We start from the raw sequence: 22,897 nt of genomic DNA, 5'->3' as shown, positions 1-22,897 counted from the left end.
TGGAACTTGGATCATGATCCTTAAATGTGAGCAGTGCCTTTGACTTCTCCCTCTCCCCGTCGCTGCCTGCCCCACCCCCTTAATACATAGCATTTTTATCATCCTTAAGACAAAGTAGCTGGCAAAATATTTAAGCGATCCGAAAGAAATGTTTTTATTTGCCCGCGTGCTAACTGGGTTATCTGCCTATCTTGTTTATGAAATTTGAGGCTGCCTCTCCTGCAGTCTGTGCCACTCTCACATCTTCCCCGGCTCCCATTTCCATATTTCTGCGTGCATGTTCTTTGTTAATCACTTGGCAAGCGCTTATTTGAATATTAAAAATTTCTTTAATCATCAAAGGCAGGAGCACAGTCTCATGAATATTCATATTTTTCCCCCTCCTCATTACCCTGCAGTAAAAGCCAAACAGCCATCAATCGCCCTCATTACAGGCTCTGGCGTTTTGATTGGCTGCCGGCTGCCCAGAGCTTTTTTATTTTTTCATTTTTCCCCTTCTCCTATGAGCTGTCTCTTACCTGCCAACTACCAAAAAAAAAAAAAAAAAAAAAAAATCAACAATGCAAGAATAAATTTCTCTGGTTGAAAAGCAACTGCAAACTTGTCACACAGTCCTTGTGGCTTGCTGCTGCCAAAGCGGCCAGCAGCACTACCTGGGCCCCTAAAAAAAAACAAAAACAAAAACAAAAAAACCCAGGAAAAAGAAAGGGGGGAGGGGGGTGAGAGGAAAAAATAAATAAATAAATAAATGAAGAGGGAGAAACTTGAGCCTCAGCGATGAATATTTGTCAAGAGAGTTGACGTAAGTTTCATTTGCATAATGACTTTGTACTTCTGCATTAATAAAATTTGCATATGAAGCCATGTTAATTACTCCTGATCATGCTTTTTGCATTCATGCATAGTAATTTTCTCCGACTTGTGAGAATTAATGTCTTGGCATGGGGGGAGGGGCGTGGGATTGTCAGGTTTCCTTGCCAGTGGCCCTCACTCGCAGGCCAGGCGCTGGCTCCCGGTCTGTCTGTCTGTCTGTCGCCCTCCTGGGTCTGTGACTCATTTTTGCACTATCAGTAGGAGTTCTTGGCTTTAAAAAATGTATCCATGGAAAGGCACCGGTAGGGAGAAAAATATACATCTGCACAGTGTAGTCCAGAGCCCATCTCCTGGCTGGGATCTGTCACCCTCCCGCCCACGTGGGAGGGTCGCCCGAGGATTCAGCCTTGGGAAAGGCTCCATTCCCCTCAAAACCGGCCCCGCGTTCCCAGGAGGGTTTTTGTGTCTCCACGCGCCGGTGGGTGTGTGTGCGTGTGCGTGTGTGTGTGTGTGTGCGTGTGTGTGCGCGCCGGGGAAGTGCGCATGTGCGAGGAACCGCACCATCTGCAGGGCCCCTCCTGAAGGGAGAGCGGGTTACACCCCCCCCTCGGAACGATGCATTAAAAATTACCTTACACCCTGATGGGGAGCTTAAGAAACGTTTTGGGGTTTCTGCTTGGGCATCTTCGTGCCTCTTTGTGCAGATGCACAGAGTGAGTTGCTGATGCCCCTGAGCCGTGTGGCCCTGGGCACCCAGCCTCGGTTTCCTCATCTGTGAGAGGGAGGGGGGGTCGTGTTACTGACTTCCTCGGGCGGCTGCTGGGCTTAAATGAGATGATATATGTACTCACTGTTTATTTCTCTTTCCCTAATGAAAGTGAGCTTCCATGATAAGCAGGCCAGCCAGCCAGGGGTTTATTTTTAAGCCGCCTGGATCCCGGTAAAGCCGGGATGGCGTCTCGGCGTCCCTCTGCCACATACCACCGCACACGTGCGTCTGGTCCGGTTCCAGCGGGGAACCCGCCGAGACCTCCAAAGAAATTGTTTTTTTTTTTTTTTTTGCAGGAGGGCCCTGCAGGGCTCCCTAGGGTGCCTTTCCATGGGGAGTGGGGAGGGAGTTCCAGAGAGGAAAATAAATAAATGAATGAAGAAATGAATGGAGGCATAACAAAAACGAACAGGGTGACCAGTTATTGCGTGTTCACTAGAAGCTCTGTTCCGGCCAGGCATGTCCGGACTGTCCTTCAAAGGCGGGAGTCTGAGAAGTGACTCACCCAGGAAATGGCAGAGGAGAGAGAAATGGCAGAGGCGAGATCAGAACCCAGGCCTCGGGCTCGCAGGCAGCCTCTCTCTGAGCTCCCGGCTTCCCGTGCACGTGTCAGCCTCTGGTCACAGGGTCTGAGTGCTCTGTCAGGGGTTCTGGGTCCCTTGGCTGCTGCACTTTATTTTTTTAAAATATGTTTTCTATTGATTTTTAGAGAGAGAGGAAGGGAGAGGGATTGAGAGATAGAAACATCGACGAGAGAGAAACATCGTGGATCGGCTGCCTCCTGCATGCCCCGTCCTGGGGCCCGAGCCCGACACCGGGGCACGTGCCCCAATCGGGAATCAAACTGTGACCTCCTGGTCCACTGGTCGATGCTCAACCACTGAACCACACTGGCCAGGTGCTGGCTGCACCTTTGAAGGCAGACACGCTTTCCTTGAGAAGGAACCAGAGCTGGGAGGTGGCCTGGGATGGGCAACGAAGCCAGAGACAGTCCTCACGTTGGCCTTTAGAAGAAAATGGAGATAAGATTCATAGAACAAAAAATTCACCATTTTAACCATTTCAAGGGGTACGAATTTGAGTGTAGTCACCGTGTTGGGCAGCCATCACCACTATCTAATGCCAGAACCTTTTCATTCCCCCGAAAGCAGCCCCGCCGTGACCCTCTCACGCCCCTCCCCACCCCCGATCCAGGGCTCTCCCTGGATTTGCCTGTCCTGGACTCTCCACACACATGCGATCATACAGTAGGCTGCTCCTTTCAGCACCCTGGGCTTCTGCCCCAGCTTCAGGCCAGGACTTCTGGAGTCGCACCCTTGGGCAGGCTTACACTGCTCCAGTGATGACCGGCCCCCCTACCCTCCACCAAGCAGGGGTTCTCTGCAGGCAGGTCAGGATTGGGAGCCCCTCACCTTGCTGGCCCCTGCCCGGCCTCAGTAGAGCCCGCCTCCACCTGGGAGCAGGTGGACTTGGCTAGGGGAGATTCCTAATGAGGTGCTGAGGCCCCCAGGGGCAGCCCAGCCCCCACCCGCTGAGTGAGGATGGCTGGACCCTTCCTGACTCGGGCCTGAGCCTGACCGTCCCAGAAGGAGAGAGTGTGGCTGTACTGTCCTGTGGTCCTTCCTTCCAACCACGGAGGCACAGGTTCTGCTTGCTCCCGCCTTGGGCAGTGCCACCAGCACCGGGGGCTCTGCTGGTTTTCTCAGCCCTGGGAAATGCTGTGGCCTCACCCAGAACCTGGGGACCCACCCACGTTTGCTAGTTTGCAACCTCCGATGGCCTGGCTGAGCCCACAAACCCTCCAGCTCCCCTTCCCCCCACAGCCCTCCCTTTCAGGATCCAGGGCCGCCCCATCACTCCACCCCACTGCAGGGCACCTCCAGGCTTCAGAGACACAACTGGGTTCGGGTTCCCAACCTCCCTGAGCCTCCGCCTCCCCATGGGATGGGGATGATCTTCCCTGCTGAGCGGGTGGCTGTGGTTGGTGTTTCGCTCAAAGCTGCTGTCACAGCCACGGGTGGTGCAAAGCCGCCCGGGGTCTGTAGGCAAGGCCTCTGTAGTGGACGGGTTCTCAGGCCAGGACTGGCCAGGGCAGGCTTCTAGGAGGGGGCAGGTGACACCGGCCTCAAGTGCCGACCCTCCCTGGGGCCTGTCTGGAATCTGGGGCATTGCCTTCTGCTCGGCGTCTGTGGCTGGAACTGCGTACGGGGCTCTCACCACACCCTTCCTGGGTCTTGAGCTCAGAAGCATCTCAGGGCCCTGGGCGTAGCCTGGTGGGAGGTCTTCCGTGGCCCAGACGGGCCCAGGTGGTGGGGTTAGCTCTGACCTCCCGGCAGGACATTGGCAGGTCTTCTTAAATGCCCTGCTGCCCCTCCAATCCTGGGTTACAGACAGAGCACCCCGGTTCTGCAGCCAGGCAACCAGGCTGCTGGTGTGTACAGCTTTCTGGGGCCACGTCATCAGTTTCCTGGTCTGTGCAATGGGTATCGTATGCCTCACCCCAGGGCATGTTGGGAAACTCACGGGCGGTGAACACTGTGGCTCCTGGCTCGCAGCGGGTTTGCAGGGCCCTGTGGCTCTCTGGATGGAGGATCCCGCGTGGGGCCGTGGAGTGGGCAGACGCCGCCCCTCCCTGCAGACCTGCGTGGGGCGGTGAGCAGCGTCGGGCGGCCTCCCTGGCAGAGCCGGCCCAGGGCCCAGCTGCCTGTCGTGTTGTTGACGTTTTCTTTTTGTCTCTCTGATGCTTCCCCGCTCAATTATTCACCCAGGGAATTTGGGCTTCTTCACTTGTGGTTTTGGCAAGCGCTTCACACAAATGTTTTGCCCTGGTGGTCTCTTAGCCATTTAAGATAAACGGCCAAATCAAATGCAGGCCGTGCCGGGGAGCTGAGGCGAGGCAGGCCCCTGGCCCTGCGTCATGCCCATCGGACCAGGGAGGCGTGAGGAGGGGTGCTGGGCAGTGCCAGGGTTCTCTCGGGGGTGTTCAAAGCCTCTGAAAGGCCTGGGGGCGTGGGTCGCCGAGGAGGGCCTCGGGCTGCAGGGCGGCACCAGCTGGCCGTTCGCCAGGCTGGAGGCTAACCGGCGCCCGGCGCTCCGAGGTGGACTGGGGGAGGCCGGGCCTGTCCAGACAGCCATCCGATAGAGCAAGCGGTGGCCTGGAGTTTCCCAAGGGCGGGGGGGGGGGGTGGCCCAGATTTTTGGGAACAGATGCCCAATGGGGCCTGCTCCCCAGCACTTCAGAAGCCCCCCCTCCCATAGGGGGACCTACCTGGGAGTGGGCACCCTGACAGCTCCCTGCATTAGGCCCTCGGGGAGGGGAGCCTGGCCCTAAGACAGCCCGACCTGGCAGCTGTGGAAGTAGCACCCCCAGGCCCCTGCCTGTGCCCCGGTGGTCTTCCCTGCGGGGCCTGGCACCCTGGAAGGGCGGCCTGCAGCCCTCTGCCCCGGGCCCCTGTTCTGCGCCCCGAGCCCCGTGTACAGTCCAGGGCCCGACTGACCAGTCTTTTCTATTGTTTTTTCTCCAGGGCCGTGCAGGCCTGCCCAGCTGCCCGCGATGGCCCCCATAGCTGCCTCCTCCTCCCACCCTCACACATCCGTGATCACCTCACCTCTGCGCGCCCTGGGCGCTCTGCCGCCCTGCTTCCCCCTGCCGTGCTGCAGCGCGCGCCCGGTCTCGGGTGACGGGACTCAGGGTGAGGGGCACACGGAGGCTCCTTTTGGATGTCAGTGTCAGTTGTCAGGTAACAGACGCCGCGGTGGGGGGGGGCGGGCTCCCGGGGGTGGTGGGGTGCACCCTGGCAGAGCTAGCAGCTGCCTCTCCCAGGTGGGCCGGGGCAAGATGGAGACCCAGGGGGGCCGTGCAGCCCCTGTCCCAAAAGGCATTTTCGGGGGGGGGGGGCTCCAGGGGGAGTGGTGAAGGATGCTGACAGAACTGAGCACCAGTGCCTGGTCCCCATGGGTCAGGAGGTCCCCACGCCTCCGCCCATTCTGAGTGTCTCCCAGAATGCACCCCAGCCTCCAAATTCCATCTCGTTGGGCTGTTTAGCTAAAGCTTAATTGGATAACGCTTAACATCTGAGGTTTTCTTCTGCCCTCGCCACTGCCCCCACCCCCCCGCCCCAGCCACTGCCCCCCCGCCCCCCAGACATGGCCAGGAGAAGATTCCGTGGTTGTTGTCTGTGTACATTGCTGAGCCGTCCAAAACGCGTTTCTCTTTGTGAGAATGTGTTGCCCATTAACTTTGAGAGGAAAAAGCACTTTAAAGGAGCCTTTCAGGGGGATTTCACGGGGGGGGGGGTGTATGTTAGGGGGCTGGGGCAGGGCCATGTGTTTACTGAGGGGCTGAGCACCTACTGTGCGCCTGGCTTTCAGTTGACGAGGCTGCCCATTTTACAGATGGGCACACAGGGGCAGTGAGGTGACTCAACCTGGCCACCATTACAACCACCAACACCCTCCCCACCCCCAGTCCCAAAACAGAAGGCCACCTCCTGCTCTGGCCTGGGCCCTGGTGTGTGCGCCGTGTGCCTCTCGGGCTGTGTGCAGCTTCTCAGCCGCCTGCCTGGTGTGCAGCACATCCCAGGTGGTGGACGCACCTGCTGTCCGGGTTCCAGGCGGGAGAGGAGAGGGTGGGCGCAGAGTGGGGACACATCAGGATTTCTCTTGACGTGGGTGGTGGGAGGAAGGTGATTTTATTGGGCAGGGTTTGCTTCTAGTTAAAGCTCTTCCCAGGGAGGGTCTCTGCTGGAGCCCCATCTCTGTGGAGGGCCACAGGTGGCCCAGCTCCAGGGTCAAGTGCTCGCTGGGCCTTGCTGCTGGCGAGGTAGCCTTTGCAGCATCCCCTCTGACACATGGTGGCATCTTCGCACCGAGAAGAATCGCCTGGGAGAGGTTCGCATAGAAGTCACCCGGGCCTGGTGTCCAGGGTGACTGGGGCTCCTGTCCGAGCTCGTAGGTCTGTGCTCTGGTCCCTGCTCGCTGAGCACCGGTGCCTGTGCTGTCTGGGTGGCTTCCCTGCTCTCATGGCTTCCTGTAAGGAGTACTGTGGGCCCTGCAGCCACTGCGGGGTAGGGGTGGGGCGAGCTATCAGAGATCAGCCCAGTGTCAAGTTCTGTGGTGCAGACACACCATCTCCTCTGTGCTCAGGGCTCTGCTTAACCCTCTGCGGGCTCCAGCTCTTCCTAGAAGCAGCTGTGCTGTGCGGGAGCTGTTCCACCCCATTGTGCAGACGGGGAAATAAAGCCTCGGGCAGGGTGGCTGGGCCAAGGTTGGGGCCCTGGAATTTGTCAGCAGGATGCCTCCTGACAAGGCTACCCTCTGCCTACCGAGTCACATGCCTCTGCCTACATCCGGGGGATGTTCCTCACACACCTGCTCGCAGCCGCGGTGCCACCTGCTTCCTTGTACGGGCTGTGCATTGAGGGCCTACTGTTTGCTGCCTTGTTCTAGACACTTTTTGTGCATTCTTGAGTTTAATCCTCACAGCAGCCTTAGGTAGGTTCACTCCCCACTTTACAGATGAGAGAATGAGGCTCAGAGGCATTGAGGGCTCACCGCTCTCATTCATTCATTCATTCATTCATTCACTCATCCATTCCTCCACAAAACACCATTTCTTGGGCACCTAGTTTGTAGACACTGTGCAACCCAGATGGAATCAGGCGAGGGGTCCCTGTCCTCCCGCTGCTTGTAGTCTGGCGGTGGTGGGAGGAGCAGGAAGGGGACTGTACATCCCTTTAAAGGGGATGGAGGAGCAGAGGTGGGATTTGATGCTGGGCTGCTCAGCCAGCACCTGTTCCATCTTTGGCGTTGCCTCCTCAGTGTGAGGCCTCCTCGGGTTTTATAGCTCGATGCTATGAGGACTCAGAGACCGGAGCAGCCCCCAGAGTTGATGGCAGTGGGGTGTCTGTGCGTGGGGTCCCTGGGACCGCTCCTCCTGACCCCAGGGGCCCGCTCTCAGCCTCCAGCGCTCCACCCCGATTCCCAGCACTGTCCCCTTTCATCGCCGGGTCCCCACGAATCAGCTGCGCCAGGTCGCACCACCGTATTTTCCGATGAATTTCAACCTGCAAATATCCCGTTCCGGTGGTGTTTGTCCCTCTGTAGCTTCTGCCCCTGGCACCCGGCTGTTTGCTTCAGTGTGTTTAGTGCCTGTTTAATTAGCAGCTGCAATGGAGTCATTACATTCCCAGTTCCCCGTCAGGAGGAGGCAGTCCTCTGTGCAGGGGGAAAGGGGCCGCCGGCCGCACTGTGTCTTGTTCCTTTCCGGATCTGGATGCACTGAACCTCTCTCTTCAAATTAATACGGAAAACCCCGGTGTAACCGCGTTTCGCGCAGGTTAATTGCCTGCCCGGGAACACGCTCGCAGCTCTTTATGGAAGGGTATGATTTCATGGGGGAGAAGACCACACAGGCATGGTGCTGTGGGCCTCTCGGGCTGGTGGTACCCCACAAGCCCCGCCTCCCAGGACCCCAACCCAGACCCCTTTCTGGTGGTCAGGGTGGGGGAAGGGACTTCTTTGACCCCTGCGCGTCTGTTGCTCTTTGACTCGCTGAGATAACGGGCAGCCGAGTCCAGGCGTTCCTAGGAAATGAAGATTTTCCTGAGAAATTCCACGTAGGGACTTCTCCAGGCCGCCCGTGGCGTCAAGAGGTTCAGGCTGTGGTCCTGGCCCTTCCTGTACCTGGCTGGTGACCTTGAACAAGTGACCCCCCACCCCCCCCACCATGAGCCTCATTTTCTCCTTCTAAAAAAAAAAAATATATATATATACATACACATACATATACAGGGTGTCCCCCCAAAATGTATACAGACTTGAAGAGCTGATAGCTCAGTTTTGAAAATGAAATGTATTTTAATAAACACGGCCTTTACAATGATTCAAAGTGTGTGTATACGTTGTTGGGGGACACCCTATATAGCTGTGATATACATGTTACAGTTAGAAACGGGGCTCCTTATATTGATCTCTGAAGTGGGTCATTTAGGCCTTTCAGTTACAGTTACTGTGGATGGCTGGGCCTGGGGCTTGGGGAACGTGCCCTAGAGGTGTCTGCGATTCAGAGGCAGACACAAGAGTGTGTCAGACCCTGGGTGAAGGCCGCTCTGTGCCGCATGGCAGTGTGACCTTGGAGAGTGTGACCTTGGAGAGGTGTGACCTTGGAGAAGTCATTTCCTGCCCCTTTCCTCCATTTCCCCACATGCAACATGGGGATGGTGCATGCTCTGAAGGACTGTTTGGAGGATTGCATGAGGTCATAGGTCAAGAGTGGAGGACTGTGCCCCGTGCTGAACCCTGTAGACATCGCGACTCACTGGTGAGCAGATGGGCTTCAGAACATGGCGTGGTCCGTGTCTGGCACAGTGTGGACTCTTCCTTCAAGCCGGACCCCGAGGCTCCGTTCTGAGCGGCAGATCCCCTACCAGCCTTAGGAGGTAGAGAAGGAAGCGAGAGACTTGGCTGCGTATCTAAAAGCCGCCAATGGTCAGCAGCCACACTGATTAATACATGAGTTTGATGAAGCTCAAGGGCGCATGCAAGACCACACAGGACCCCAGCTCGGGGAAGCAGGAGTGTTTGGGTTTAATGGAAGGAGTCCGCTGCTGTCACTGGTATCTGCTGAAATCACAGGGCCATCCTGTAAAGTTAAATTCAATTTACTTTTCTATGGAGAGCCTGCTTGCTGTGCTGTGTAACCAGGCGGGGGTTTCTTGGCTTGGGTTAAAGGGACAATAGAGATAAAAGAATACCTGTAAGTAAATAGGAGGGTTTAACCATCGTTTCCCCCTCCTTCTGCTATATCCCGGTGTTCATTTGTGTTGGTTTTTAAAACCGGGCCGTCCAATGGGATGCCGTGGACTGGACCACCCTCGCTGTGGAAGCTTGGTGCAATTAATACAGTCTGTCTGGAAAGGGGCCTTATTTCTGGAAACTTTATGTTAATGATATGGTCTGTGCTTTGCACATTTCATCCCAGAACAAGGAGCGAGCTGCAGTTGCATTCTGGACTGGGTTTGATTAGCACCGGAGGATCCGTGGGCAGCCCCGGGGCGCTGCGGGCCGCGATGCAGCGCCCGCCAGGCCCGCGCCGGCGCACTGCCTCGACCCGTGCAGGGGCGCCCAGGTGCCCCAGTGGGGTGTGAGAGCCTCCCTGGAGACTCTGGAGGGAGGGGTGAGTATGGGGTGAAGAAGAAGAGAAGTGAGTGTGGGTGAGCGTGTGTGGACGGAAGCACTCCGATGCGGGGAGGTTCGGGACGTGTTCTTGCGCCTCCCTCTGCAGAGTCGCGTTTGTAGATGGGTCCTGGTTGGCCAGCCAGGTCTCAGGGCCGGTGGGGGCTGGCTCACTGTAGAAGAAGGGCTCTCAGGGGAGTTATTAAAAATTTAGAGTCATTCGTACGCCTTGTGATGTCTGCACCGCCCCAAGGGCCGCAGGTCCGGCAGATGCCACCCCGCGGGGACGTCTGCACGCCAGGCCCTGGATTCTGCTGCGGTGTCTGTCCGCTTCTGAGATCACACCAGCGCCGACCTCCGGCCTTGAGCGCCCACCATTGGAGAACGTGCTGGGAGAAGCCGTGGAGAGCCGCACGGCCCCCAGGGTGGAGGGAGCCCCCTCTCCAGGCTGGTGGAGGTGGCCCAGAGCCCCAGGGCATGGGCGAACCCCAGAAAGTCCCCTGTCTGGCTGCCTGAAGTCACTTCTCCAGCACCAGTGGGGGCTGAGGTTGCTGGGGAGCAGGGAAAGGGGTGGGGGAGGGGTTGAGGCTGCCCAGCGGGGGGCGGGGGGCAGGGGCACCTACCAGTGTGACCGTCCTTAGATAAAAGGGCTCCCAGCGACGACATCCAGACGGAGACCTGCAGCCAGGCCAGATTCCATGCGCCTCTGCGAGCCGGCCCCGCAGACCCTCTGAGGGCAGAGCTAAATCAAAGAGTTCTGCTCAAATCCGTCCAAGATGTTGCTGCTTTTCCTGCTCTGAAAGGAGAGGCACTGGAAGTGCAGTTTCTTTCCTTTTTTTTCTTCCCCCCCTTTTTTTTTTATAGCTGTCTTAAAAAGGAGTTTGGCTGTTTAGCACAGCTGGTGCTCATTACATTATGCACTGGCAATAAAATAGCATGTGTAATTAATTTTTAATGCAGCCTGGATGCAGCACTTTAAAGCAGTGAGTGGATGTGAATAGCCGGCACTGGCCACCGACACCAGAGATCTCAGAGCGAGGCCGCCCCCCGTTCCGCAGCTTGAAAGGGCGCCCGAAAGCGGCGGGAGCGGCCGGCGCCCTCCACGTGGAGCCCAGTGGCCCAGGACCGGGCTCACCTTGGTGGCCTGAGGCTTGTATGAAGCTTTAACGATGTTGGATGTGGGGGGGGGGGGGGCGTGTATGGCTGAGCTGAGCTGCAGTACACCCTCAGGCTCTGCCCACTAGACCACACTGCCTCACGTAGTTCATTTTGAAGACGGAGGAGTCTCACCGTCCCCCTGAGGCTGCGGGACACGTGCCGCTGGACTGGGCAGCAGATAGATAGCGTTTGCCTTGGGGAGCCTCACGTGCTTAGCCTCTGGGACCCTCAGCTTGGCCGTGTGCAGTTGGAACACGCTTCCATGCGTCTCCGGTGCGAGCCGTTCTGTGGCCGCCCCATCTCCTCGCAGGGCTCGTGGCACGGATTCCCGTGGGACAGGAAAGGCCATTGTGGACACATGTTGGCAGAAGGGCCGCAGGTGTCGCGGGAAGCCCCAGCGAAGGGGCCATGCTTGGTTCTTATTCTCCAGGGCATGGCGTGACCCTGTGACCTTGGGTAGCCACTGCCTTTCTTCACGCCTCAGTTTTCTTACCTGGGAAATGAGCTCTCCCTGCTCATCATCCCCGCACTGGGGGGCCCGCTGACCGGCCCGCCAGCGTGGGATGGCCACAGCCGATCACCAGCACGTGGGGCAGCAGAGGCGAAGGGAGGGGTGAGGGGCAGGAAGGAGGAGGCTGGTATTGAAAAGCCTCGAGTGCCACGTGCTCCGAGGATGACGTGGCCGCCATCTCTCTGACAGTCTCCTGTCAGGGACGGGGAGGAGGGCCCACGGCCGTCAGTGCTCCTGGGTTGGCAGCTGTCGTCAGCAGTGCCCGAGGCACCTCATCCTCATGACACCCCCTAAGAAGAAGCCGCCGCACCACCTTATGCTCATGAGTTTACTGGAGCTCAGAGAGGCCAACCAAGTGCCCCAGGTCACACAGCACATGAGTAGCAGAACTGAGATGGGGACTCAGGTCTGCCTGGCCCTGGCGTCATGCTCACAGCTGTCCCCTCCGGTGGGCTGCACGGTGGCTCAGAGGCGGGAAACAGCAATGTGGCCTGCCCTGGGAAACCAGACCCCATTCAGAAATGGGCCTGGGGGCGTCCCCCAGGTCTGCCTTCATCACCAGCTGTCCTCGTGCCCGACCCTGGGCCAGACGCAGGGATCGGAAATGAGCTCAGTGGGGCCCTTCCCTTGAGGGGGTCCCGGTGGTGGGGGCTGCACAGCAAACATGAGATGCACATCCCATGATGCCGTGCTTGACTGAAGACAGATGGAAGGACTGGGCTAGGGGATCTGGGAGGAGTCGGGGTGCACGGAGTTTCCTGCTGGGGAAGATGAGGCTGGGGAGGGGGCAGGCTTCTTCCAGTGTGGGGGGCAGTGACAGAGACAGATGTGGGCGTCTTCTAGGAGGGGTGCCGCTGACCCGACCAGCCTCCACTGACCCTGGCTGGCCCCCCCGGGGGAGGGGGCGGTCCAAGTTGTCAGCGACTTAAGGGGACACAGAGTAACTGACCCTCAGACCACCCGAGGGGAGTTTTGATGTTGAAGAAGAGGCCTGGGGTTTGGGAAGAGATTTTCTCATCACATCCCCCTCCATTTGGGTTTCTGGGGTCTGGCTGGGAGGCAGGGACTCGGCGCTGGCCCCGCTCCAGCCTTCACCAGGTCCACGCATGTCCCGGTCACTGTCTTCCCAGCGCTGGGCGGGCCCGGGAGACGCGGGTGGACGGTGAAGACCCGGAAAGGTCACGGTCGCGTCCTCCAGGGAAAGCAGGACAAGCTCACAGATCTGTTCGTGCCCCTTCACTTGTGTGCACCGCCCCCCGGAAACAGTCTCTCTTCACTCGAGAGAAGCAGCTGCCGTCGCCCCTAAAGCTTGAGGTGTCTGTCTCCTTTGGTGGGGGAACAAAATGTACTTGTCCTTTCGAACCCGAGGGTCGGGCAGGGCGGAGAGGCTGTGTACTGTGCATATTTCACAATCAAACCCAAGTAGTCTAAACCATGAAATATCGTTTATCCAAACATAATCAAGGCTGGCCAATTTCATCCAAAAAGCAGCGGGAAGAAACCTTCGGTGGGCAGGGGCCCCGCCGTGTGGGGTTCCACGTGCAGCCCGCCTTACACCTGAGGCGGATACGAGCTGCCCGTCACTTGAGTCCCCTCCTTGGGAGTTATTTAATAACCAAGAGCCGGGGGGTGGTGTGTGACCACGGTGTGTGGTCGGTGGGGGTGGAAGCATCAACCATGATTTCCTCTCCCACCAGGTTTCTTCTTACCCTTGACAGTGAAGCCACCAGGTCACGGGCAGGCCACTATTTCTGTGTTCCCACTGTGCATCACTATTTCTGTGGCCCCACTGTGTGCCACAATTTCTGTACTCCCACTGTGTGTCAGGCCTTCTGCAGAGGCCTTTGCAGACATTTAAGCTTCCCAGCAGCTTCTCTCTTAGGAAGGTAACCTTCTATAGTTGACAGATGAGAAGGCCAGAGAGGTGATGTGACTTGCCTGAAATGGCACAGCTCATAGGTGGCAGAGGTGGGATTTGAACTCGGGTGTCTTTGGGTCTGGGGGCCACAGCCTTCTCTGGCTTTCTGGCTCACAGGCTGCCCTCCCGCTGGCCTGCCTGGCTGGGTGAGTGGGAGCAGCCAAGAGAGAGGAACGAGCTAGTGGGTCACAGAGCTGCGCCGGCTGGCTGCACCCGGATAGAAAGAAGGCCTGCACTTTATGATTTCAGCGAAAAGGATCCGAGGGCTGGGACTTCTCAAAGGAGGTTAATGCAAAAAATGGAGTCACTAGCTGCAGAGACAGGGACAGTTGGAATCATTTCATAAATCTGGACATTGTACATTATTGCCTTTGTTAATAAGAGGTGAGGCATGGCCGGCGGGAGGAGCCGAGTTTAACCAGTTCTTGCGGACAAGGGCTCCCTTTTCTCCCAACTCCTTGTACTTTATTAACAAGCACCTCCTTTATTCTCAGTTTCATAGTAAAAGGAGCCATTGCTTGAAGGCCCACTGTGTGCCACAGCCTCTGTACGCGCCATCTCCATGATTCTCACGGTGGTACGAGGATATGCCGCTGGAATTGTTTTCATATTGTGGTCAACCACACAGAACAGAAAACTGGCCATTTTAGCCACTTTTCGGTGTACATACTCATTGTTCTGGTCCCAGCACCACCATCCATCTCCAGATCCATTTATCATCACAAATGGAAACTGCCCCCCCTTAAGCTTGAACCCCCCCCCCCCCGCCCCCCCCGCCACACAAAACCCACAACCACCATCTACTTTCTGTCTCCGTGAGTTTGACTCCTGGGCCCCTGGTAGAAGTGGAGCCACACAGTGCTCGTCCTTTGGTGCCTGGCCTGTCTCACCCAGCGCGTCCTCCAGGTCTGGTCCATCCATGTTGTCGCGTGTGACAGGCTCTCCTTCCTTTTCGAGGCTGAGTAGTATTCCACTCTGCGGATGGACCACGTCTGTTTGTCCACTCGTCCTGTGATGGAGACTTGGCTGCTTCTGCCTCTTGGTGGTTGTGAGGGATGCTGCTGTGAACATGTGCACACAGCGGTTCGGGACCCTGCTTTCCGCTCTCCGGGGTTTATACCCAGGAGAGAAATTGCTGGATCCATGGCCATTCTATGTGTCACCCTTTGGGGAACTGTCCCCCCCCCCCCCCCCCCCCCCGCTGCCTTTCCCAATGGCCGCACCATGTTCCATTCTCACCAGCAGTGCCCAAGGGGCCGAGTTTGTCCACATCCTCACTTGACCGTGGAGTTTGCTCTCCAGGACCCTGAGTCTTGGATGTGGACAACAACTGGCCCACGGTAAGCGGTTAATACACCGGAGGGTCTGGAATGGAACCAGCTTTCCCCGGGCTTCAGGCTCAGTGTCCGTAGCCACTGTCCCGGGCACCTCCTGCGGTACCTTCTGTCTGAGGGTCTCTGACCCCATGGCGGCCCTGTCCCCAGCATGACTGGTTCTCAGCTATCAGCCAAACATCTCTCTAGCCTGAGTGTCTGGGGAAGAAAATTCTGCAAGTGGACAATCCCCACTTGCTTCTCTGCTGTGTCTGCAGGGCGTTGGTTTGGGTTTGGTTGAGCAGAACCATGAACCTGGGAGCGAGGGAGAGCTGGCGGGCCCCGGGGCACGCCCCACTCCTCTCTGGGCCTCTCAGGCTCTCCCATCTCCTGGGCGTCATCACGCGGCCTTCCTTCCCTGGCGGGGCCGTGGGGGGACCGAGGGCGCCTTCCTGGGTCTTCGGCTGTGATGGGTGCTCAGGTTCGTTGTTGAAAGGGACAGTGAGGGTTCTCTGGGGCTGGGACTTCTCCCGGTTGCTCTGTATTGCTCCCTAGCGCTGCCCTGGCAAATGACCATGGCTTCAAACAACAGAAATGTTCCGTCTCTCAGTTCTGGAGGCCACAAGTACAGACTCCAGGTGTGGGCAGCGCTGGCTCCTCCTGCAGGCTCCGGGGAGGACCTCTTCCTGCCCCTCCCAGCTCCTGGCGCCCCGGTGGCCCTGGGCTGTGGCCGCTTCTCTCCAGTCTCTGCCTCTGCGGTCCTGTGTCCTCCTCCTTGGGGTCCCTCTTCTCCTCTCCTGGACAATTAAAATGAAAAGGACAACTGTTCTGCCTGGCTGGTGTGGCTCAGTGGTTGAGCGTCGACCGATGAACCAGGAAGTCATAGGTTCGATTTCCCATCAGGGCACGTGCCCGGGTTGCGGGCTTGATCCCTAGTAGGGAGTGTACAGGAGGCAGCCGATCAATGGTTCTCTTCATTGATGTTTCTATTTCTCCCTCTCCCTTCTGCTCTGAAATCAGTAACAATATATTTAATATAAAATAAAAGGACAACACTCCTTGGGTTTACCGTCCACCCGGATAATCTGGGATGATCTCACGCCAGACCCTGGACTTAAGTACATCTGCAGTGGCCGCTTTTCCAGAGAAGGTCAGAGTCACGGAGTGGAGACGTTCGGTTATGGGCATTTCACTTCGGGACACCCTTCCGCTCATGACATCCTCCGTGCTGGGCTGAAGGCCCTTGCAGGGCAGCAACCCCAGTTGGGTGTTCTCGTGAACCCCTGAGTCTGGGACAGGTTCTGGCATCTGGGGGCACCCAGATGTGTGCTGGGCTGCACCTGGAGATGGTTGCACATGTTCCCTCCCCCAGGAGTCCTGTGTTTCTCAGATGCTGCTGCCTCTGGGAACACCCAGACCCCCATGGTTCACGGAAGGTGGTGTGGCCCCCAGTCCTGCCCTGTGCCAAGTCAGAGCACAATTATTAATAGAGAGTGGGGTGGCTTTAAAAAAAAAGCCTGCGATGATTATTGTGAGAAAAAATTAGCAGAGTTGAGTAGGAGCTAAAAATAGCTGGACACATACTTGCCTATAATCTTTTTTTTTTTTTTCAAGAAAATGTAATTATTTTTGTAAACCGACTCTGAGAAGCCAGGAGTATTTTTAGTCTGCATCTTCCAAGATGTTGTGCATCTTTTCAGGAAGAGCAGCCTGGGGCCCCTGGAGTGTGATGCCGCGTCAGGCTCACAGTGGGGGAGGGTCAGGAGGATGGTCCGAGATCAGCCTGGCCATGGCCTCCGGGGGATGTCCCGGCCACCCCTGGTCAGGTGGCTGGTCAGGTGGGAGGACTGTAGTCGCTTCAGCTCAGGAGCCAGGAGGCTTCGGGTCTCCCCCGGGGGAAGCTGGCCCGGCCATCCTGCTATGAGCCCGGTCTGCGTAGACCTGTACGACACAACCCAGATTTGAGGGAAACATTCCATGGCTTTTTCACTGGGAGCCAAGCATTGCCTCATGTAATTTTCTCCCTGGTTTTTCCCATTGCCTCTGCCAGGGGCCTTGGGTCTGGCACGGACCCCATAATGAAAGGCCCCGTGTGTTTGTGTGTTTATATGTTGAGTACATGTATTTGTGCGTTCATGAATACATGTGTATGTATGTGTGTTTGCATGTGGGTATAGTTGATGTATGTGTTTGTGTTTATAAGTGAGTATGTGTTTGTGTGCATATGCATATGTGTTTATGTGAGTGAGCATATGTGTATAGGTGTATGCATGTGTATGCCTATGCACGTGTGCGATCACATGTGTATATATGTATGTGTATTTGCATGTGTGTATATATGATATGTGTATTTGTGTTTTCATGTGTATATATGAATGCATATGCGTATAGGTGTGTGTATGTATGTGTGTCTTGCTGTGTGTGTATGTGTATATTTGTGTGCATATGTATACAGATGCCCCTGTGTGTGTGCGCACGTATGTGTGTGGTGGGGGGGAGCGTCCCCGCCCCCACAGCTGGTGCTTAAGGCAGAGACCCTTCGGGACTTTTCTCCCGGAACTTGGCAGTTCCTCCTGCGTTGCAGTGGGCGCCGTGGCGCTTCAGGGCCCAGCCCCGAGGCTGGGGGGCGCTTCTCTCTGGGGATGAATTTGTTTTCTCAGGTCCGCGCCCCCCCCCCCCCCCCCCCCCCCCCCGCCCGCCTCATAGGCCAGTCCTGTGGGTCATCCTCCCCAGGACTGTGTGCCGGGGAAACGCCAGCTTTGGAGATGGATAGCCGGGTCACATCCTGCCTCGGACATTATGAGCCCTTTGGCCTTGAGGGATCTTATCTTCATTAGCCTCAGTTTCCTCGTCTGTAGATGAGGATGGCAGTGACGAAGTGGGACGGGCAGCAATGATAACCGGGCACTTTACTAAACTCGGGCTTCATTCTCCACATCCCTGGCCCCAAGCCTGCGAGGAAGGCACCATCGGCCTCAGGTGAGGAAACTGAGGCAGTGTGCACGGAGGGCCCGAAGCTCTGCTCTGTTATACTTGAGAACCTGCCCTGTCCATTGCACCGCCTTCAGCAGCGGCTGGCATAGGAAAGGTGGGGAAGAGTGGCAAGTGGCAGTATAATATTTTTATTGTTGTTATAATAATAATTGTTATTATCAGGATCATCATCATGGCTGTTTCCCGGGTGAGGTATGTCCGGTCCACCCGGCTCTCCCCGCTGTGCTGAGGGCCGCCCTGTGACAGCTCTGGTGTCCGCCCTGTTCATCCTTGGGATGGGACAGGCCTCCGACCAGCATCCCTCACCCCCTCTGCCCTGTCTTCCCTCCTGCCTTTGGGTCTGTGTGCGTTTGAGGTCTCACATAGCCTTTCTCTTCTCATTGAGATAATGAACACGGTATTTCCAGAACCGCTGCACTGAAAGTCAGGTGCAAAGTGATGGTTTTCATCTCTCTCTCTCTCTCTCTCTCTCTCTCTCTCTCTCTCTCTCTCTCTTAATATGCACCTCTTTACGGAGGGATTGGCTGAAAGCAAACAGCTAATAACCTATGGATTTATGGAGCCAGCGCGAGCAGGCTTAATAAGCTTTTATACCTGGAACCAGCATTCTGCCCCTTTAAGTTGAAACTCCAACTTGCTTGGTATTTTACGGTGCCTGGTTTCATTTATGCTGGAGCCAGACTTACTATGTGAGAGCCGTCCGCATGCTGGAATTAGTCTTAAGCTTGCTTCTGTGGCGTTGCCAAATTCCATGTTTGTGTTTTATTTAGAATTCTTTTCACGGCCAGCCGATTCTGTTCCGGCACACACAGGCGCTGTTGCGCCCCATGGAGAAAATAAGCAAGCTTGCGTTTTCTTTGGCAGGGGCCGCGGCCACAATAGACTGCGGTCTCCGAAACATTTTTTAAAAGCTATTTTAACCCATAACAGATGCATAAAGTCGGCACAGGCATGCCAGTTTTCTTAGTTTTAATTAAAAAATAATTGCAGTCTAATGGGATGTTAGTGACACATTTGGATGAATGGTGGGTGACATTATCTGCAACTTATAAATGAGTGCTTCTCCCGTGGCCGGAGCAGGGGTGGGGGAAGAGTTGGGGAGGGGGTCTGGATACCTGTTCTTTCTTGCATGGTGGGGGCGGGGGTGGCGGGTGGCGGCCTGGGCACGCTGGGGCCCTGTGGAAGCCATGGTGAATGGTGTGCAGCACTCTGAAGGGACATCCCGTTGTGGCCGGCCATGGTACCCTAGAGCATCCTCCACCCCAAGTGCTCCATGGGAAATTCTCACCTGCAGGGCTCTTTAGTGGCGTGAGGGCCGGATGGCGGCACCCAGATGCCATGGCCTCAAGCCAGCACCTGCTTCTTGGCCCCCTGATTCCTCCTCCCCTTCTGGAACCGTCCAGCAGCTGGAAGCCCTGGGGACCTGCTGGGGGCCATGTTACTAAGAAGGTGCGGCTGAGAAGGTGAAGAGGCAGAAAAGCAGTGCCTGGCCAGGGGCTGCTGCTCGAGAGAAATCTGCACCCCAGACACTCGCCCTCGGATCAGTCTTTCTGTAAAACCTCACACTCGTTGGGCTCCGGAGTGGGTGGGCTAGAGCGGGGACTCAGGGGAGGGACGGGGACACAGCTCACTGGCTGTGCCAGGAGGGACGGGTCTGGTTAGGCACGGGCATTTCTGGAGCTTCTGTGATGTCTCGTCATGGAGGTGGGGAACGGTACCTCCACTAACCAGGCAGCTGGGAGTGGCGACAGGTTATGTGACCTCTGAGCCCTGCTTCTGTCAGCACCTCCCCCCCCCATCCCCTGGGGGTGAGGACTGGGCCGGGGGCACAGGAGGCGGGTGCCGTAGGGTCGGGGTGCTGAGGCCGTCCCTGTGTAAGAGGCGCTGGAGCTACGTTGTCCCCAGCCTTCGGAGAGTGGCAGGAAGCCAGAGCCCAGCTGGGCCCTGGGCTCTGCGTGCTGGTGGCCGCCTCCTGCCCTGCCTACACCGCATCCCCTGCCCAGTGCCTGTGTGCTTCTAGGCGGGCACGGCCCGCAAGACCGGAGGGACTGGCCCCAGGCCACCAGCTGAGCTAGGCCCCCAGGCTCCACGCTTTCTCCTGAGACCTCCCACTCTGCCCAGGCCCTCGGGGGTCCCATCCCGTGGAGAAGGGCGGGCTGGGGGCCTTTGTTTTTTCCTTTGGGGTGGCGGGCCTTATTGTTGTCGGCGGAGTAAAATGAGTGTTTCTTAGACAATGTTTCCCTGAGCCCGAATTCCTCAGAAGTGAAAATTAAGTTCCTCTATTAAAAACATGAGTCATACCAGCCCAGATGAGAGTCGTTTTGGCGTTCCTCGAATTTTTGGAAGGGAAACATGGCATTCACGCTAATCCTTTCAATTATACCTTATTGCTGAATAATCCACCGGCGCTCTGCGTGGCAACCCCTTGCGATCTGATTCCAGGGCAGGCCCTGCGCGGCACCGAGCGGGCGGACTCGGGCCTGTGCTGGCCTCTCCGCGGCTCACCTGGCTCGCAGAGCCTGGCTGTTGAGCGCCCCGGGGCGCCTGTCCTTCCCGGGGCCAATCGGATTCCCTCCTCGCGGGCTCGGGTGTCTAATTGCTGCAAATGATTAATGTCCAGTTGAAAAGGTTCCATGTCTGTCTTCTCACGTGAACGGGAAGCAGATGGGAGTTGGGGGTGTGTGTCCCCTATCTGTGGCTGGCCCTGGCACAGAACCCCGGGTCCCCTCTGCCTGCTGGGCTTCCTGCTCAGGTGAGGGTGCACACAGGCTAGGTGCTGTCCCCTCAAAGAAACTGCTCTGTGCCTTTGCTGTTCCTCTATTCCCCCCCAGAAACCTCCCATGACTGAGGCGGGGGCCGTGCAGGGAGGTGTCCCTGTGGGGAGGGGCAGATGCAGAGACTGCTGTCTGAAGGCCATGTTCTGGGGGAAAGCACCCGGGCGGTGGGGAGGGGTGGGGGGGGCGGCAGGAGGGCGCAGAGAGGCAGGGTCAGCCCCTTGGCTGGGTGTCTGTACCCAACACTGTGGGCCCCACAGGGCCTGGGCTGCCCGTGAGCGGACCTTTGGCCCCAGATGCGGCTTGCAGGGGGCAGGGAGGGAGGAATGGCCTCCGGGAGGCCTCTGCTCGGACAGGGGAAGCTGCAGGGCTGCGTGTTTAAGAAATGTGAGACTTGAGGCTCTGCAAGACGCAGCTGTCGGACCAGCCAGGAACCGGCTCCCTGGCTCGGGGCATGCCACGGGGTGTTTTGAAATATAGTCTTTTGGGGTGGTCCATGTTCCTCTCACTGCTCGTATTCAGTGGGATGCTCCAGCCCGCCCACTGCTCCAGCGAATCCTCGGGAGGGGCGGGGTGGGGGGGCGGTGGAGCAGTGCGTGGGGATTGGGTCTGAGACGCTGAGGTGCGGGGGACCCCCAGGGCTGGAAGTCTGCTCCCAGGATGGGGGAGGCTCTTGGGTTTGCAATCAAATGCAACGTGTGGTTTCCGAGTTTGGAATTACCAAGTGGTTTGGGGGATGTGTGTGGGGGGTGGGGGAGAGCAAGGGTTCACGTTCATTCACTTGTGTTAAGCTGGAGTTTCCTCTTTTCATGGGGAAGAAGCAAAAGCCCGTGTGGATGACGAGAAGCACAGGCGGGACAAGCAGGGTGTGTCTCCTCGTTACATTCCCCAGAGAGCAAACGAGGGCTTAGAACGGAAGGACCAGCAGGTCGGCGTGCGGGGAGGGGCTTGATGAGAGCCTCAGGGGGAGATGGCAGAGTCGGAGCCCTCGGGCCCCTACACCTGCAGGTGTATTTGTGTCAAGGAGGTCCCTGGGGAGTAAGGGCGACAGACTCGACTGTCTGGAAAGAGTGGTGTGTGTATGTGCATGTGTGCACGTTTGTGTGTGTATGCATGTACCACATGCGTGCACACATTCGCATACACGCACATGTACACGTTTGCATACATGCATGTATGTATATGCATGTGCATGAACAGCTCTCCCACTCTCTGTTCCAAGGGCCAGGCTCATGGCCAGCTGCTCTGTGATGCTTTGTGAAGGGCCAGGGAGCAGGTGCCCAGGACCACGGGGTAGTGAGGCACCAAATGACACTGAGTGTGTGACCGGAGCTCTCTTGACGATTGGCCCTTACTCTCCTGGGCACCCTGTGGCCGCCCTGACGCTACTTTCAGAGGCAGAGCTGTTGGGCAGGGTGCCTGCCAGGAGCCGCCGGGCCTGAGCTTGCCCGGCTCCCACTGGGTGACCACGGCCCTTCACCTCCATCTCGCAGCCTGGGCCCCTCACTCCCTGAAAGGAGATGATGGTGTTACCCAGGTGCCGGAGTGTGCCGGTGGATAGAGCAGGGCCTGGCATGCGGGAGGCCCCAGCAAAGGGAGCTATTACTGATCTTATTAGGACAGTAGCGGTCATTGGAGGCGGAAGGGAAGGTGTCTTCTCCACCGTGACCCCAGCAGTCTGCAGCACCGCGTGAGCTGAGGGGGTGGGGGTGAGGCCTTAGCTCCCCCCACAGGTCCTCCTGCGTCCTAAGTGTGGAGCCCCCGGGCTGGGAGTGTCTGTCACCCCGTTAGTGTGAGCTGCTCTGTGGGGCTGCCGTAGACCTCCTGGTGCCCAGGGAGAAGCCCTGCCTCCGCCTCTCTGCTCCGGCCCCCGGGAGCCCCTGTCCTTGCCGGCTCCCTGATTTTGCTGGGCTACATCTCCTTCCCGAGTGGCCCTCTCTGTACCGCACCAGGGACCCAACCTCAGGACGCTGGTTTCTTGGTCCAGGGGTGTGAGCCCCTCGGGTTCCTTTGGGAGCCTGTTTCAGACCCAGCGCAAAGGGGTGGAGCGGGGAGGTGGCCAGCTGAGTGCAGACCTCTCCTCTGTTGTTTCTCCCCGGAGAAAACCTTCTCAGTAAACTCCTCTGTCGCAGGAGGGACTGGAAGACTTGTGGCTAATGAAGCCCAGAGGTTTATGGGCGACTCTTCTTCCTCCCCGCCCTGGCTTTGGCCGTTCTTGTGGACCAGCGTCCCGCTTTCTCCTTTCCTGCAACTCCTGTTCCATCTTTTTGTGTTCGTTTCTGGCAGAAGGAATGGGATGCTGTTGTCCAGAGACGGGTTGGGCACCTGTGTAGCACGGGCCCCTCCATTGCTCCTTCCCGTGCCCGTGGCAGACATCACCAGTCGATCACGGCACCTCTCTCCCCTGGGCCCAGGCCTGGGCACCTCAGGTGGAGGCAGCCACTACTAATCGATCACTCAGGCCCCGAAGTT

At 57.5% G+C, this 22,897-nt stretch overlaps 1 protein-coding gene across 4 annotated transcripts in view; it reads left to right on the top strand.

Annotated features, from left to right (window-relative positions):
* Positions 1-22,897, top strand: part of BCL11B (BCL11 transcription factor B) — a 92,089-nt gene that overhangs the window by 34,676 nt on the left and 34,516 nt on the right. For 2 of the 4 annotated variants that reach the window (XM_070412845.1, XM_070412825.1), the window contains one exon: positions 5,107-5,322. The exons of the other annotated variants lie outside the window; for them this stretch is intronic. In XM_070412845.1, coding sequence (XP_070268946.1) covers positions 5,107-5,322 — 216 coding nt within the window. The remainder of the gene's footprint in view (positions 1-5,106; positions 5,323-22,897) is intronic. 4 annotated transcript variants of the gene reach the window in all.

Source organism: Myotis yumanensis, unplaced genomic scaffold (assembly GCF_028538775.1).
Source record: "Myotis yumanensis isolate MYYU_CA2020_CCGP unplaced genomic scaffold, mMyoYum1.0.hap1 SCAF_1, whole genome shotgun sequence".
NCBI classification, from domain to species: domain Eukaryota; kingdom Metazoa; phylum Chordata; class Mammalia; order Chiroptera; family Vespertilionidae; genus Myotis; species Myotis yumanensis.
The sequence above is the reverse complement of the archived record's forward strand: the minus strand, read 5'-3'. Positions and strand labels throughout refer to the sequence as shown.